The following is an 18,106-nucleotide window of genomic DNA, read 5'->3' as shown; positions in this document are numbered from 1 at the left end:
TCAGTAAATGATCTTTCCATGGGTTGTAATAAGGACTTTACCGATTCTCACACTCAGCCAAATACTGAAATTGAATTTCTTTCATACAACTAGTGTTTTAACTATTCTCTCCTTAGCAGTCACCTAGCCATAACAATCATGAGAATCTTAATATTTATAATTATACTGTGAATTTTATGTTTAATAGCCATTTGGTGTTTTTTTTTTAATTTTGCATTTATTTCTCCTGTGTGTACTCATTTTGCAATTTGAAAAAGCTATAACAGCTCCAAGCTAATCTATTAAAGATGATAATATACAAAAACAAACTGAAGTCAGATATTTTTTATTGCTGCAATAGCTTTTTTCATCTATTACTTGAAATAACCTTTTACAACACTAAAATCTGCATCAGAATGCATTATATTCTGAAATCAAAAATTACAGTCTATTGTTTACCAGCTGTTTTCTGTAATTTAAGGAGGCATGATGTTATGTAATTTTCTAATTGAAACAATGCTAATTTCCTTTGTAATAACCCTTACATACAGTAAATAATCCTTGGCAATGGAAGCATTAAACATACCTTGAGTTGCCCAGAAAACCAGCGGTTTTTCACCATGTCATAAAAATACAAATCGTTAAAAAATTCTCCCTCCAGTGTTTCATCTTGCTCCTCATCATATACTCCTCCAAACAACACCACTCGGTTGTTAGGACCAACAGCAAGTGAGAATCCAGATCTGGGTGTTGGCTTAACTCCAGAAGGATTCAATCGACTCCATGTCCATTTTTCTATAAATGAGTTTTAAAAAATCCTGGTAATTATTTAAACAGCAAAATAAAGACAATCTAATATTTTTAGAAGATTAAAAAACATAAGTATGGTAAGAGACAAGAAGAATACACAGCCCAAAAAGAATAGTGTTTTGTTAACTAATAGTATTCTCAAACTATCTTTATCTAAATAATAGTTATGGTGGCTGCTGACCATCACAAAAGAAGAAACCAGTCCCATTAATATAAAGACAAGAAAAGTGGTATGAACTGGTACAGTATGTTAGGCAGTGAAGTATTTGGAAAATGAGTATGGATCATGCATAGTAATGGATATTGTCATTTTCCATAAATATAAAGTTGATAACATTATAGGCAGGACAAAATTACAAAATACACAGAAACACATGTCACAAAAAATACTTGCCTAATCCGAAACAAAGATTACATTTTTTATTTAAGATAAGAAATTATACACATGAACACCCAAATACTTGCTTCATATAATCTATCTGGCTATGCCATTTTTGAGCTTCATTATTTGAAATATTAACAGATAATATTTATGTTTACAAAAAATTACTTCTTACTTTTCTAAAAGCATGTAACACAGACCTGAAAAATAAACTGATAAGGCGTGGTGGTCCCTGGTAGCCCCCTACTACACAAACTGTACATATAGGGACTGTGCAAAATAAAATTTATTTTATTCCTCTGGATTTTGAAAGATCCCATCACTTGTACACAGGTATAAATTATAACCCCTGGCTGTTCCAGCTTATAAAAGTTTGAAGCAATGTAGTGTTTTTATTGAAATTGATGCATACTCTACACTAACGTCAAAATTAAAAAACTACAGTTCTAACACCTCTAAGCAAAGAAAGTACAGACAATCTGAATTTCATTAATACTATTTGAAGGCTACTACACTTAATACATTAGAGAAACTAACTTTATTATAATCAATAAATAATGTCCTATATTAAATGACAATATATTAAAGAAAAACTAGTAAAAACTACTTTTAAAAATAACTTCAAGTGTTTTTAATATTCATTTAGAATAAAATGTGGTTTTCAAGCTTCATTTAGACCAATTAATTTCATTTTCAACTTGCACTATACAATAAGACTACAAGGGAAGCAATTCTAACTTACCTTGGCCTTCATTGCCTTCATTTTTCAGCAGGAACATATCTGTATGTATGGTGCCCTTGTCTACATCCTTTTTTGCTCTCTGGAAAGGAGTAAAGAGAAATCAAACACCTAAGATTAAATGATTAGATTACAGTTATGAAGCACAGTGTTTCTTCAGGTTTTGAGGTTTGTCTTAATTAAACATGTTAACAGAAAATCTAACATTTAACATCATAGTATATTAAGAAATTAAGGAAAATGACTCTGCACTTACACATTAGCTAGTGGTAGTGTGTAGTGTGTACTTTGCTATGATCAAAAAATAATTCACAACTATTCACTTAAAGAAATATGTTGTTGAATTTTTTTTTAACTTTTTTATTTTTAAGTAACACAGATCATCCCTTTCCAATTGTATTAAAGTAGGTAGGTTAAGATTTACCCAGTTGAGCAAGATAAGACAGTGTGCTAGTAGTTATGCCATAATGTCATATCATTTATGACCTCCAAATTAAACTGTTAGAGGATTATTCTGTTACCAAGCTTAATAGCAGCCATACCACATGCACTTCAGAAGAGATCATTCACCTGAAGCTAAGAGTGTTCATGCCCAGCCAGTACTTGATTAGGGAGACCATCTAGGAAAAGGTCTGGTTAATGCTGGAGGAGATATTGGTTAAGCCAGCAGGGGGACATTTATCTTGTAGTCTGAATGTAGATCCCAATGCCCTAGTGAACTAAAAATGGTGTTGTCCTTCAGGTATGATGTAAAGCCAACGTCCTGACTCTCTGTGGTCATAAAATATTCCTGGGCATCCTCATAACGAGCAGGGTATATCCCAATGTCCAGGCAAAATTGCCCTCCACTGCATAGCCATTCTGCCCCACTAATCATCCCCTGTCTCTAACTGGCTCTCTCTCTCTCACCACTTCACCACCTAACAGTTCATGTGTGTTGAGTGTACTGGTGCAAAAAAATGGCTGCTGTCACATCATCAATGATCAACAGATCAAAAGAGAAACACTATTGTCCTTTGAAAACTCACACTAGTACAATTGTTTTCAAATTATTAATCGAATATATTAATTTATCTTGACAAGATACACTTAAATAGATGGTACTTTTGAAATGTGTAACTCATATCCGCAAGAACACAGTTATAAACTATATAAATAGTACAGCCACTCTATTTATTCAATATACAGTATACAGTATATTATATTTGAGTGATCTCAGCATTCCAAATGTCCTAGGTCAACTGGATTCTGAATTGGATCATTTTTATTTATTTATTTTAATTTTATTGTAATCATTCCATACAAATAGATAAATTTTTACAAAAAAATAGGATTGAAAACAAATCAACCCCCACTCCTAAGAAAGAGAGCATGGCCAATGGAGTAAAACTTAAAGCTAGTAAAAATAAGTAAATTGATGAGTTTAATAAAAGGATAAAGGTAAATGGAGAACAAAATGAAATGGGAAGAGACTCTGCTTCCTCAGTGCTTTAAGAGCTTAATCTAAAATGTTATTGATTAGATCCTGCCAGGTTTTGAAAAAGTTCTGCACAGATCCACTAAGTGAGAATTAGATTTTTTCAAATTACGAATTGGACCGTTTTTAAACAAAGACACTTTAAATTTGAACAGAATACATCAGAAAACAAATATGTGATGGCATACCTGCTCCAATGCAGACCAAGACCTACCACAGATACCAAAAAAAGAAGGTATATGGAAAAGACTTTGTAACGGTAAAGCAAAAAAGAAAAATTACTGTAAATAATTAAAAGACACTATCAAATAGAAATATGAAACAACTTCAGCAGCAGCTCCAAAAAGAGTATGCTATGCTACAATAATGAGTCTTCATCCTTGATTTAAATACTTAATCTTAGGGACGCTCCATTCAGGTTTTTATGGCCGATATTGATCAAAGATTTCACGTTACTTGATCAGCTAATTCCGATTTTTTTTCTTTACCCCTTTAAAAAAAACCTTTATGCACTAATCTCCAACATAACCAGACAAATATAAGTCTTATGTCCTGTATTAAAGTGTATTTTTATTATTAAGCTGTTAACTGTTCATTTATATTTAACAAAATGGAATTCTGTTGGCTCATAAAACACTAAAATAAATAAAATTAATACAGTTTAGAGTAATAAAATATACACAGAATATTTCATCCATAATAAATATGGCATAAAAGAAAATAAAATGTTTCTCATAATTATAAGCTGTCATATTGTTTAGTTTTTAATAGGGCTGGGCAAGTTAACGTATTATCACGTTAATGCATTAATTAACACTGACAATTCTTTTATTGTGCGTTAACACTATTATTATTATTATGAAAGCCTCAGTCTCACTAGCGATCAATAGAGATTAGTGATCTCGTTACAAAGCTTTTCGATATGCTTTTGCTGGAAGTAAAGTTAGCTTTGTTGATTTGACTACGATTCACTGCGCATGCATGAGTAGCAAAGAGCAAACACCTTCTAAAATGACATGTGGAGAGATAGCAAAATGAATGCTCAAAGCAAATTAATGGATGACCTTTGAGTTCATTATTGAATTTTGCACATAACAATGTGATTGTCTACAATTAAAAATTTTAATCGCTTCCCAGCACTAGTTTTATTCAGCAATGTACCAATCTGAAACAAGGCGTAATTAAAAAGTAATTTTTAACATTTCCTTAAGAACAAACAAATGAATATAAATAAATACACATATATAAATATATATATATAAAAAATATAAATATATACATAAAAAATGTATAAATAAAAAATATATATATAAATAAATAAAAAAAATATATATATATATATATATATATATATATATATATATATATATATATATATATATATATATACACACACACACACACACACACATACACTTTAATTTAAAGGACAAAATAAAGGTCTGAATTCCTTAAAGTAGCTTTTCTTGCCGTTTGTCTAGTTACACAGGATGACTTCTACAATTACTTTTTTTTTTTTCAGTTTATTACTCTACTTTCCTTGACATGATGGCTTATAAACCTATCTCCCCTAGTTCAACAATAAAACAAACTTCCACTCACTGCTCTTCGTTTACACTGCAAGTTTGCTGCAAAAGAAAAAAAAAAAAAAAAAAAAAAAAACAGGTGCTGGGGCTCAACTACCTTAACACCTTGCGTAAAGGAGAACAGAAACTAAATTACCATAAAGCTTAGAAAAACAGGGGCTGCAAATATCAGTTTTTGTGATCTGTCTTTTTAACAATCACAGATCGAGTCTTTTTTTTAGTGAAAATCATCTGATTTCAATCAGCAGCAATCGATCAGAGTGTTACTACTTAATCTATTGGGGCCTCTCTAATATTTTCATATAATTCCACAATATTGGTAGTCTATAGCTAGTCTCCTATACATTTTCATTTTTTAACTGGAATTTTTAAAAGGCTTGTGTCTTGGGATTACACTTACTCCTTTATATATGATGAAAGTATTTGAAAATCAGCTCTAAGCATAATCAGGAGGAGGTCAAAATCTATACTAATAAAAGGCAAAGCCCTCACTCACTCACTGACTCACTCACTGACTCATCACTAATTCTCCAACTTCCCGTGTAGGTAGAAGGCTGAAATTTGGCAGGCTTATTCCTTACAGCTTACTTACAAAAGTTGGGCAGGTTTCATTTCGAAATTCTACGCATAAGGGTCATAACTGGAAGATATTTTTCCCCATATAATGTAATGGAGTCTTGAGTTGGAGATGGCCGCGGGGGGCGGAGTTTCGTGTGACATCATCACGCCTCCTACGTAAGTACGTAGAGCACAAGGAAGAACTCCAAACAGCGATCAGCACAAAACGCCATTTCACAATTGAGAAGGCAGAAAAACATTATGAAGCAAATGATGCATACAAGCATATTCATAAGTACAGCTACTGCGGAAACAAAGCACGGCGTGAACCGTAAGTTTATATTAAATTAAGTTCATAGGCTACCACTAGCGTTTGTAATTTAGTGCCTGCCCATATAAGGCCGTCCATCAGCGGCAATCCAATACAAACACTGCCGGTAAATATTCACGTGTGAAGGACTGTGCTTATGCAGAGGAAGATGAGATGGTCAGGGTGGTGTTTGGCACAAACTCATTGAAACTGCGAGAGAAAGTTTTAAGTGCCGGGTCTTAGCTGACATTACACGAGATGGCACCAGTACAGCTGGGAACCTTCGATGCAAGAACACCAAGCGGCTCACGTGAACTGACGCAGTGCACAGACAAAAGCAACAGTTCCAAAGAGCGCTGAACAAAAACCGAATTACACAATTGAGAAGGCAGCAAAAAAATATGAAGCGTCTTATACATAGAATCATATTCATAAGTGCAGCTACTGCGGAAACAAAGCACACGGTGGAAAAAGTGAATGTCCTGCTAAAGGAAGACAGTGTAAAAAAAACCCGTGCATGCAGTTTGTCACATCACAGATAAAAGGAAGACGAGCTGTTTATTGATGCAGTAAGGAACTAATCGATGAATGAAACCTCTTATCTTTACAACGATTGACAAACACGGAATGTAACTTGAACACATCCTACAAATACGAGCCTGATTGAAAGAAATAATGATAATCAAATCCTTGATGACAGCAACATTCAATAACACTCACAAAACAATTACTGTATATTGACAATCATGTTACGTTATTTTTAAAATGTTCCCTTTTCTTTTTCATAACTTCTACTTCTCCACTGCGATACACGGGTATATATATAAATGTATATATATACCCGATCTACAATACATACTTTAGCATAGACAAGCCACACGCTGTGGCTAATTGTAGAGTCTTAAGCCTCTAACGCCGACATTCGAGGTTCGATTCGAGAGGGATGTACTGACTATGTACGCGCTACCGATTCATTTTACCTTCGATCTCCTTGGTTTGGGACGTATGAAAAATATTAGGTTAACGCAGAATCATGTTACGTTATTTTTAAAATTTTCCCTTTCTTAGCACAAGCACAGCTGAGAAGCTTCGATGCATGTACTCCATAACGCGTTAAAAATAACGCATTTAATCACACTTTCAATTCCAAGCAAACGGGAACTTTTGTCAATGCATGATTTCCTGGTACATCCATTACACTGATGCACACATCACAGCTACAAAAATGTTAGAGTCGGAATAAAGCGCGTTCCTACGACTGATCATTTCGACTTCCGAAGCCTTGATAAAAGCATGGTTTTGTGCACACTGAAAAGCAAGCAAAATTAGATGCATTACAGAAAGCGGACTTTGTGGCTCTTACTGGGGATCATTGGACTTCCGTGACCGTTAGTAATTCTAAATACATCTAATTACAAAATGTTCAATGATCACACTGTTTTAGCCTAATGTACAAAATAATTTTGGCTAATGTTACTCAGAGTTTAAAGAGTAAGCTGGTCAAATTACCTTTTATGTTTCTGACTTATTTTTTAAGAAGAAAACTGCACTTTATGGTGAAATTTTGGTTATTATTATTTAAAGACAATACTATTCTGAAAATGTACTTAAAGTACTTAAACTACCACTTTATTTTTAAGTCTGCCCAATTTTAACCAGGGATGATATTTTTGTTTCTGTTTTGAATTCAAATGCAGTTTAAAGGCTTTTTTTCAGAAATTAAAACAGCTTCAGTTTACAATATTCATGTCCATGTCTATTATTTGATTCTGTAAGCCCACTAAAACCGTTTTAAATAAAAAAAAAAACATTTGCGATTTGGGGCAAATTTACGTGTCGATTACATACGATTAATCAAGATTAATTCTTACACAGCCTCTAATTAATTGGATTAATTTTTTAATCGAGTCCCACCTAATATATATATATATGTAGATATATATATGTAGATTTGTATATATGTGTATATACAGTATATATGTAGATATGTATATGTTGTATATACAGTATGTATATATATGTGTGTGTATATATATACAGTATGTGTATATATATGTATATGTATATATATGTATGTGTGTATATGTGTATATATATATATATATATATATATATATATATATATATATATATATATATATATGCCAGCAACACTCATATCAATGACAAAACAATTACATTAACAATCATCTTACGGTATTTTTAAAATGTTTGCTTTTCTTTTTCATAACTTCTTTAACACAACTACTTCTCCGCTGCGAAGCGCGGGTATTCTGCTAGTAATATTATATTGTGATATCTATACTAATAAAAGGCAAAGCCCTCACTCACTCACTCACTCATCACTAATTCTCCAACTTCCCGTGTAGGTAGAAGGCTGAAATTTGGCAGGCTCACTCCTTACAGCTTACTTACAAAAGTTGGGCAGGTTTCATTTCGAAATTCTACGCCTAATGGTCATAACTGGAAGGTATTTTTCTCCATTAACTGTAATGGAGTTGAGCTGGAATGACGTGGGGCGGAGTTTTGTGTGACATCATCACGCCTCCCACGTAATCACGTGAACTGACTGTCAACGCAGTGCGTAAAACCAGGAAGACCTCCAAAAAGCGCTTAAGAAAACATGCATTTTATAATTGAGAAGGCAGCGAAACAATAAGAAGTGAGCGAGTGACATATACTACCATATTCATGAGTGTTGCCAGCTCGGAAAGAAAGCAAGGTGTAAACCTAAACTTTAAATTAAGTTCATAGACAGGCTACCGCTGGCGTTTCACATACCCACAGGTAATGCGGGATACAAGTTTAATGAGAGGACGCAGGATATAAACGAGAGTTTTGATCACTTTGTAACTAAGTTAAAATTGTAGGTGAAGGGTGTGCTTATGCAAATTCCGAGAGACTGTGTTTGTGGGGGATTGACAGTTAAGGCGGGTGGGGAGTCACGCCATCATCTCCCTCCCACCTCATTTTGCTCTGAGCTGAGCTCACGCGGCTAACGCTGTCTTCCGAAGCAACTTCGTCAGACTGCCACCAAATACTCACAGAAAAATCCACAAGTTAATACACACGCTGTCTCTAAGGTTTCTACACACTGAATCCTCCAGGCACTACTTACAAAAGGTTACATTGACAATCGTGTTACGTTACTTTTAAAATCTTTCCTTTTCTTAGCACAAGCACAGCCGAGAAGCTTCGATGCATGTGCTCCATAACGCGTTAAAAATAATGCATTTAATCACACTTTGCATTACAAGCAAAGGGGAGCTTTTGTCAATGCATGATTTCCTGGTACACGGATTACATTGATCAGCGCATCACGATTCATTTTACCCTCGCACCACCTTAGTTTGAGAAGAAGTATGAAAAATATGAGGTTAACACAGAAAAACAGATCACCAATTCAAGCTTTATGAATAATCGATTCGCCATCAATAATTGTTTTGGTAAAGCCATCCTCCTTCCATTTTATTTTTCCCGCCACTAGCCATGATTAAATGAACGGTAAAAAAGTAAGAGCAAAGCGAGGGTGACTTATTTAGGCAGGCATATATATGACAGCAACACTCATGACAATGTCAATCATGTTACGTTATTATTAAAATGTTTCCTTTTCTTTTTCATTACTTCTTTAACACACTACTTCTCCGCTGCGAGGCGCGGGTATTTTGCTATATATATATATATATATGAATGACCTCCAAAGAGCTGAGACTTTTGATATCATGAACGTGTCTGCAAACTGGGGTCTCCTGCCCAGCAAAAGTCGAGCAGCCAGCGCGCGTGCATAGCTGTGCCGGCCTTTGAGACGCTGACTGCGCTTCTGCCTTAAGTCAAAGTGACCACTTTAAATTTTTTTCATCCTCCCACTGCGCTATAGCCCAGACAAGTGCAAACACGGGACCCCTTTTCAACACCACGGCAAAATAATATTAAGGCGATTCACACTTTCTTTTGAACGTATACGATTATCAGGTCCTCACCTCGAATTATGAAGACACGCACACGAGTGCAGGACTGACAGTGCCATCACAGCCGATTAATGGCGGGCACGTCTCACCAGTCTACACAAGACCCACCGCGACTGTCCCCAAAAGGCGATCATAACGTCAGCGAACACATCTCTCTATACTATATAAAAGAAAAAGGCAACTTTCCTTTCTTTACACCTTTTTCCTTTTATCCCAAACCAAAGCCTTTCTCTCTTAACACTGCAGAGGACACAAAACTAATTTTCTTTAAATGCCGGTAAGGCACATTACCAGAGGCACAAATTTGAACGTTCACATAGAAAATGTAATTTCAATGTACCTGTACTTCTTAAAACTTTAATGTTTTACTGTTTAATAACTTATAGACTATAATTTATTATTTTTCCCTTGCACTCAGTGACCAAACCTATACACACACATATAGACACATACAAACATACACACAAGTATATGTATGTGTATATATATATACACACACACATACATACATACATACACACATATATATAATTTGTGTGTGTGTGTATGTATGTATGTGTGTGTATATATGATGTAGATAGGTATGTATGTATGTATGTATGTATGTATGTATGTATGTATGTATGTGTGTGTGTGTGTGTGTGTGTCTGTATATATATGACAGAAGCAATCCAAGCTGTGAGAAAACAGTAAAAAGGAGGCGTGTCAGACGTCGTGGTACATTTTCTGATGCAGCTGCCGAAAACAACTTCGTGACGCTGCCGCCAAATACACAAAACAATTACTTTGAATGTTACATTATTTTTAAAAAGTTTCCTTTTCTTTTTCATAACTTCTTTAACACATGACATCGCTGTGAAGCGCGTGTATTTTGCTATATATATATATATATATATATATCACAGCGACACTCATAACAGTGACAAAACAATTACATTGACAATCATGTTACGTTATTTTCAAAATGTTTCCTTTTCTTTCTCTTTTCTTCTTTAACACACTACTTCTCCGCTGCCAAGATAGATAGAGATATATATATATAGATAGATATGAGAACAACATATATATATATATATATATATATATATATATATATATATATAGATACATAGATATATATATATATATATATATATATAGATAGATAGGAGAACAACACTTATATCAATGACAAAACAATTACATTAACAACCATGTTACGTTATTTTAAAAATTTTTCCTTTTCTTTTTCATAACTTCTTTAACACTACTTCTCCGATGCGAAACGCGGATATTCTGCTAGTATATAATACTATGTGTTGTTCTCATATCTATATATATATATATATATATATATATATATATATATATATATATCTATATCTATATCTATATATCTATATCTATATATATATATATATATATCTATATATATATCTATATATATATATACATATCTATATCTATATATCTATATATAGCAAAATACCCGCGCTTGGCAGCGGAGAAGTAAAAAGAAAAGGAAACATTTTAATAATAACGTAACATGATTGACAATGTAATTGTTTTGTCATTGTCATGAGTGTTGCTGGCATATATATATATATATATATATATATATATATATATATATATAATATACACATACATGTGTACATATATACACACACACATATATACAAACAGGCAAATACATTGATTTTGTGAATATATAAAGTCGGCGTCAGAATATGTAAAGTCAAAACTTGAATATATAAAGTCATTCCCGAATATATAAAGTCAAAACTTGAATATATAAAGTCAGCGTCGGAATTTATGAAGTCATTCCTGATTATATAAAGTCAACATCGGAGAATATAAACTCACTCCTGAATATATAAAGTGAAAGTCAAGATCTATTGATTGAAACGACTCTGAACTGAACTAAGTTAACAAAAACGTAATCAGAAAAACAAATTAAAAAAAACTGTTCGTTTAATGTTTTGAAAATGATGCATGTGCCCTGCCCAGAATTGTTTCCTGCCTTGCGCCCAGTGTTGGCTGGGATTGGCTCCAGCAGACCCCCGTGACCCTGTGGTCGTATTCAACGGGTCGGGAAATGGATGGAAATTCCAGCGCTGACTTTGTATATTCCAACACTGACTTTATATATTGAAGTTCTGACTTTATATATTCCAGCGCTGACTTTATATATTCCAGCGCTTACTTTATATATTCAGAAATATTCCAACGCCGTCTTTATATACTCAGGTTTTGACTTTATATATTTGGGAATGACTTTATATATTCAAGATTTGACTTTATATATTCAGAAACAAGTTTTGACTTTATATATACCGATGCTGTCTTTATATATTCAAGTTTTGACTTTATTTATTCCGACAGTGACTTTATATAATCAAGTTTTGACTTTATATATTCGGGAATGACTTTATATATACAAGTTTTGACTTTGTATAGTTAAATTTAGTCATCATTGCATAACTTTTTCTTTACCATAGAAATATAAAGACTAAATTCAACTTCCATTCCTAACAAAGATATTTCTGGCGACTAAATAGAACCTACTTATATCCAAATTCGAGCTATTGAGCTGTCACCTGCCTGTCTGAATAATGCACTTTTTTACCATTCATTTAATCATGGCTAGTGTCAGAAAAATTATAAAATGGAAGGAGGATTACACCGAGTATGGCTTTACCAAAACAATTATTGATGGCGAATCGATTATTCATAAAGCTTCAATTGGTGATCTGTTTTTCTGTGTTAACCTCAAATTTTTTCATACTTCTTCTCAAACCAAGGGGTGCGAGGGTAAAATGAATCGGGAAGCGCTGATCAATGTAATCGGTGTACCAGGAAATCATGCATTGACAGAAGTTCCCCTTTGTTTGTAATGCGTTGTGATTAAATGCATTATTTTTTAACGCGTTATGGAGCACATGCATCGAAGCTTCTCAGCTGTGATTGTGCTAAGAAAAGGAAACATTTTAAAAGTAACGTAACACGATTGTCAATGTAACCTTTTGTAAGTAGTGCCTAGAGGATTGTGGATTTTTCTGTGAGTATTTGGTGGCAGCGTCACAAAGTCGCTTCCGTAACACTATGCTAGCTGCGGAGCTCAGCTCAAAGCAAAATGAGGTGAATGGGAGGGGAGATGATGACGTGACTCCCTAACCCGCCTTAACTGTCAATCCCCCACAAACACAAGTCTCTCGGAATTTGCATAAGCACAGCCCTTAACCTGTAATTTTAACTTAGTTACAAAGTGAGCAAAACTCTCGTTTATATCCTGCGTCCTCTCATTAAACTTGTATCCCGCATTAACCGTGGACATGACAAACGCCAGCGGCAGCCTGTCTATGAGCTTAATTTAAACTTTAGGTTTACAACGTGCTTTGTTTCCGAAGTAGCAGCACTCATGAATATGGTTGTATATGTCACTTGCTCGCTTCTTATTGTTTCGCTGTCTTCTCAATTATATAATGCATGTTTTCTTCAGCGCTTTTTTTTGGGGGCTCTTCCTGGTTTTCTACGTACTGCGTTGACAGTCAGTTCACGTGATTACGTGGGCGGCGTGATAATGTCACACGAAACTCCGCCACCCACGGCTTTAGAGCGCAACTCCATTACAGTAAATGGAGAAAAATAGCTTCCAGTTATGACCATTACGCGTAGAATTTCGAAATGAAACCTGCCCAACTTTTGTAAGGAAGCTGTAAGGAATGAGCCTGCCAAATGTCAGCCTTTTACCTACACGGGAAGTTGGAGAATTAGTGATGAGTCAGTGAGTGAGTAAGTGAGTGAGTGAGTCAGTCAGTCAGTGAGGGCTTTGCCTTTTATTAGTATAGATAGATATATTACGTTGTGATCCAACTTGTCAGAAATGAGGGATTCAAAAAGTGCAGCTACAAAGTATTACAATAGTTACTCCTTCTTGAAACAAAAGAAGGAATTGGCTTTTCAAGATCCTGTATCTTAAAAAACAACCCTAACTTACCAGTATCCCTCAGCTGGAAAAAAGAGATTTTAAAGGCACATCAATATGATGAATGAAGGGCAAATTAATGTCAACACCTAAATTTCAGGTATAATCAATTAAATTGAAATTCAAGAGTTGATTATTTAGTATTGTCCTATTATTCACAGTTACCACCCACTGAAAGTATTTGTTTCTGACTTAAAACACAAATTATCAAATAACTGCTATATATCCACTATTTAATATCAAAAAACAGTTATTAACAATGTAACTAAAAACTTAATTTTGGTTTAAATGAGAAATATAAGTGGGACTCATCAGAATAAAAATGAAAATCAATATAGTTTTTCCAAATCACAACTCTGAATTGGCAATATGCAAAGAAAAAAGATAATCTGTCCCAGCCGTAAATTCTAAGGGACAACATATATAGGATGGTCCAGATCTAATTCTGCAGTTTTCATTACGCTATAACTTATTAAGTTTATTATTACACAGAGAATTCACAAAAAATTATTTTTGACGGAGACGGTTGTCAGTCGAACAGTGGGTACAATGTGTTCGCCTTTTCATAGTTGCATAATTAGATCTGGACTACCCTGTATAACTGCAGATAGGAATAATGAAGTTCTAAGTTCAGATTTCTGCATTTAATGAAAACAATATGATAAACCACCATAAATTAATGGCTAATAGGTAATTAATCTTGTGAGCTGGTATCATAGAATTCTATCATGAACAATATGAAAAACATCACTAAAAGCATAATAATGGAGAAAAACAATGCATTGAAGGAAACTGCAGTTTCACTCACAATACAAGGGTGAAATTCCTTCAAGGAGTAAGTAGACCATGGTAAAAATATTGGAGCATAAATTTGCTCAAAAGCAAGTACTAGAGCTTTCTATTCAATATCCTGTGGTAATGTGCTCTATTTCACTTTATGAATCTTTTATTATAGCAACAGCTATTTTTATATCATTAAATGTATATGACATTTATATCGAAAGAACTAAAATATTATTAAGTTCATTAAGAGTTAAGCTGTACTTTTTCTTCATGTAAATGAAACAATGAATCAAACACTGACTTTTATTATATTATACATGTTTTAAGAAATTAGTGTTATTTAGACATATAGATAAACAAATTCTAACACTTCAGGGAGACTGTAGGATATGTGGGTGGGTGAAAACCTATCTGTAGGCGTTAAAATACCCAGCAATGCTGTGTATTTCAGTTTTTCGATGCAGGCAGTAATGTAGAGATTAGAGAATGGAAGAGCTGCACTGAATAAAAATTTAAGTTTTAAAAGCATCTAATAATTAAACTAAACGTAATGTAAAACATGCATTTTTCCAATTTAATTAATTTAAGTTAACATCTATGCCCTCTTTTCCCTTCCAGCAAAGTTTTCTAATGCTTGTATCTAGGGAAATGCATTCACACTATAGGATGTGGGAACTTCGAACTACAACCCAACTTCTTGAGAGAACTCTACTAACTCCTGTTCCCATCACCTATTCCCTTCTGTCTCTTCGTGGAGTAACTCTTACCAGATTACATTTAAAACCAACACACCATTACATGATAGCTACTTTTCCACACTAGTACTTGGAAACGCTCTCGTTAACATTTTGGGTTACCCTTTTTCAATAAATATTTTGTCAGAACTCTTTCTTTTTGCATTTATGACTTATGCCCTATTCATCTATACATCTTTTTCCAGGCAATGTATTTGTCACACTACCATTAGTTAAGAACATACAGTAAGTCAATTAATAATAAAATTTTTAAACTATCATGTAATTTTTATATGAAAAAAACAGAGTTTTACATAGTTGGAAATATCAACTAGTTTACATCAAGTTCTAAAAATACATTAATCCAACCTCATTTAACAAACAACATAAAAAATGCAACTTTGTCATTACTTATTCAGTAAAAAAATAAGCTAATATATAGAAGAATAGAAAGAGGGTATACTTTTTCACATTGCTATATCTCAACAAACAGTCACTGCTAAAAGGTAAGTGGACAAAAACACATACTAATTTGGAGTATCCACCATAAATGACAATGCCTCCTTCAGGTGTTGTAGCCATCTGGCAACCAGATCGTGAAGAAGGTCCATTACCAGATGGAGACAGCTTGGACCAGGTAAAATTTTCAAGATTAAAGGTGTATACATCATTGAAATAAACATAATCCCTTAAAAAAAAAAAAAAAAAAAACTTAAGTCAGTGCTTGTCACTTTAAAGTTACATTTGTAATAAATTTTGAAGTTTCAAATGAATGAAGTGAATAATATCTTATACAGGTAGTCCTCAGGTTACAGACATCCCACCTACGACTTACAAACGAGGCCACAACTGCGACGCATGCGCCTCAGTAACTGCCATCTTCGGTCTGGGGATGCTGCTGGTGGCTGGAGGGGGGCGATTTCGCTGCTCGCACAGTGTAGTATCCCTCAGGCATCTCCTGGCGGCAAGTGGTGACCTGTGATCCATAGTCACCAGCGCCACAGCTATCGCTCGTGTGCAGGACGATGGTTCACTGCCCGCCCACTATGCCGCCGCAGCTACTGCTCCTGACAGGACGCAGGCTGGATGGAGCGGAGGGGGGCGTTTCTCTGCCCGCCCAGCACACACGGCTGGTAATGCTTCAAGCGGTGACCCGGTTGTGGCTGAAGAGAGGCAATTGAGGGTGAACGGGGCGGTGGAGGTAGCATTGTAGTGTGCCTCAGATGGCTGCCTGTTGAATTGGGGTTGGGCGATTCACTGTGTTCTTTCTCGGTGGGCAGATGCTGCAGGCACTGTAGTGGAGGTGAATTTGAAGTGGGCTGGTGATGTACCCCCCGTCGCCGCCCCCAGTCATTCTCAATAGCAAGCCTGCTTGTACTGTTACGCACATAGCAGGAAGTTGTCTCTTGTCAATACATCAGACGTGTTGACGGGTGCCTTCCTGCTGTGACAGCGTGTACTGTATAGTGCTGTACAGAAGAGCTCATCTTAACCTTTTGTCTTCACCCTTCAAGAATGTCTCTGAAACACAAATCTGATGCAAGTGCTAGTGATACAGTAAAGAAGAGAAAAAACATCACCATTGAAAATAAAGTAGAAATAATAAAAAGGTCAGAGAGGGGTGAAACTCCATCATTCATTGGCAGAGCCCTTGGTTACAGTCGGTCAACAACAATATTTATTAAAATAATGTACCCGTTCCGACTTACATACAAATTCAACTTAAGTACAAACCTACAGTCCCTATCTCATACGTAACCCGGGGATATATTTAATATAAAATAAGTATTCATGACTTCAAAAAATGACACAAGACTTAACACTAGAATCCCTGAACCATATACAATATTTTTTAGTTATGTGTTCAACATTTCTTGCATTTCTAACATTTCCTGTCATCCTTTACATAGATTGTTGTAGACACGGAAAATAAATGAAATGGATGTGTTCCAAATAACGATATATTATTTACCCTATACAACTCCAGGGCACCTCACTCCCAGATAAACAAGACTTGAGCTGGGAGAACTTTTTGCCCTTTCTGTAGCAGTGAGGGGATGGGATAGCAGGCTTCTTGTGTTGATCCACACATTTACAAAACAAAAGACACTGATGGGAGAGGTGCAAAGGAATTTAAGGTGGGTCGGGATTACGAGTTTTTGAGTTTTTTCAAAGGCATCAGGGATTCTAGTGTTAAAAGTGCTTTCTGCCTAATTATATAAAAAGAAAAGATGGGGTTATACCTGTAGTATACTAAGACAATATAAGAATACACAAAAAATGCTAAACAGATAACAGGGTATATGAAAATCAGTTTGATTCAGATAATTTCATGCAAAACAATTATTTAGGATGCTATGAAATTATGCCTGTTGATGGCTACAGTAGCTGAGGCCATTGATTAATTCATTGTTGGGCATTTTCAATTACATGGGGATAAAAGGTACCAAAGGGTGAAGGATAAAGATTAACAATTTAGCAGATGAAAAAGATAATTAAATTTATGTATTTGTCTGATAAAATAAAAAATAGCTTTATTTAGCTCAGTTTAACATATGACATACCATCTGAGGTTTTTAAATCACTACAAAAATGTGTGAATTCTTAATGATTTTAAATTGGTTGGGTGGATATACCAAAATTAAATGTTACCTTGTGCTTTCATGAAAGCCCCCAAAGACAAATAATTGTCTTTTGCAATATACCATTCGATGTCCACTCCTGCCTGAAGGTGATCCAGATGCCCTATCAAAATTAAAATTTTGCTCGTTAGTTTATCTTACTTGTCACATAGTCAAAAACAGCAAAAT

The 18,106-nt window shown here is 34.6% G+C and overlaps 1 protein-coding gene across 2 annotated transcripts in view; it reads right to left on the bottom strand.

Annotated features, from left to right (window-relative positions):
• klhdc4 (kelch domain containing 4) overlaps positions 1-18,106 on the bottom strand; it is a 107,979-nt gene that overhangs the window by 28,783 nt on the left and 61,090 nt on the right. For both annotated transcript variants that reach the window (XM_039763532.1, XM_039763531.1), the window contains exons 6-9: positions 17,949-18,041; positions 15,825-15,984; positions 1,914-1,992; positions 566-774 (exon numbers count right to left, since the gene is read on the bottom strand). In XM_039763532.1, the coding sequence (XP_039619466.1) occupies positions 566-774; positions 1,914-1,992; positions 15,825-15,984; positions 17,949-18,041 (541 nt within the window). The remainder of the gene's footprint in view (positions 1-565; positions 775-1,913; positions 1,993-15,824; positions 15,985-17,948; positions 18,042-18,106) is intronic.

The sequence above is a fragment of the Polypterus senegalus genome, chromosome 9 (assembly GCF_016835505.1).
Source record: "Polypterus senegalus isolate Bchr_013 chromosome 9, ASM1683550v1, whole genome shotgun sequence".
NCBI classification, from domain to species: domain Eukaryota; kingdom Metazoa; phylum Chordata; class Cladistia; order Polypteriformes; family Polypteridae; genus Polypterus; species Polypterus senegalus.
Note: the sequence above shows the minus strand (reverse complement) of the source record. Positions and strands in the feature narration are given on the sequence as shown.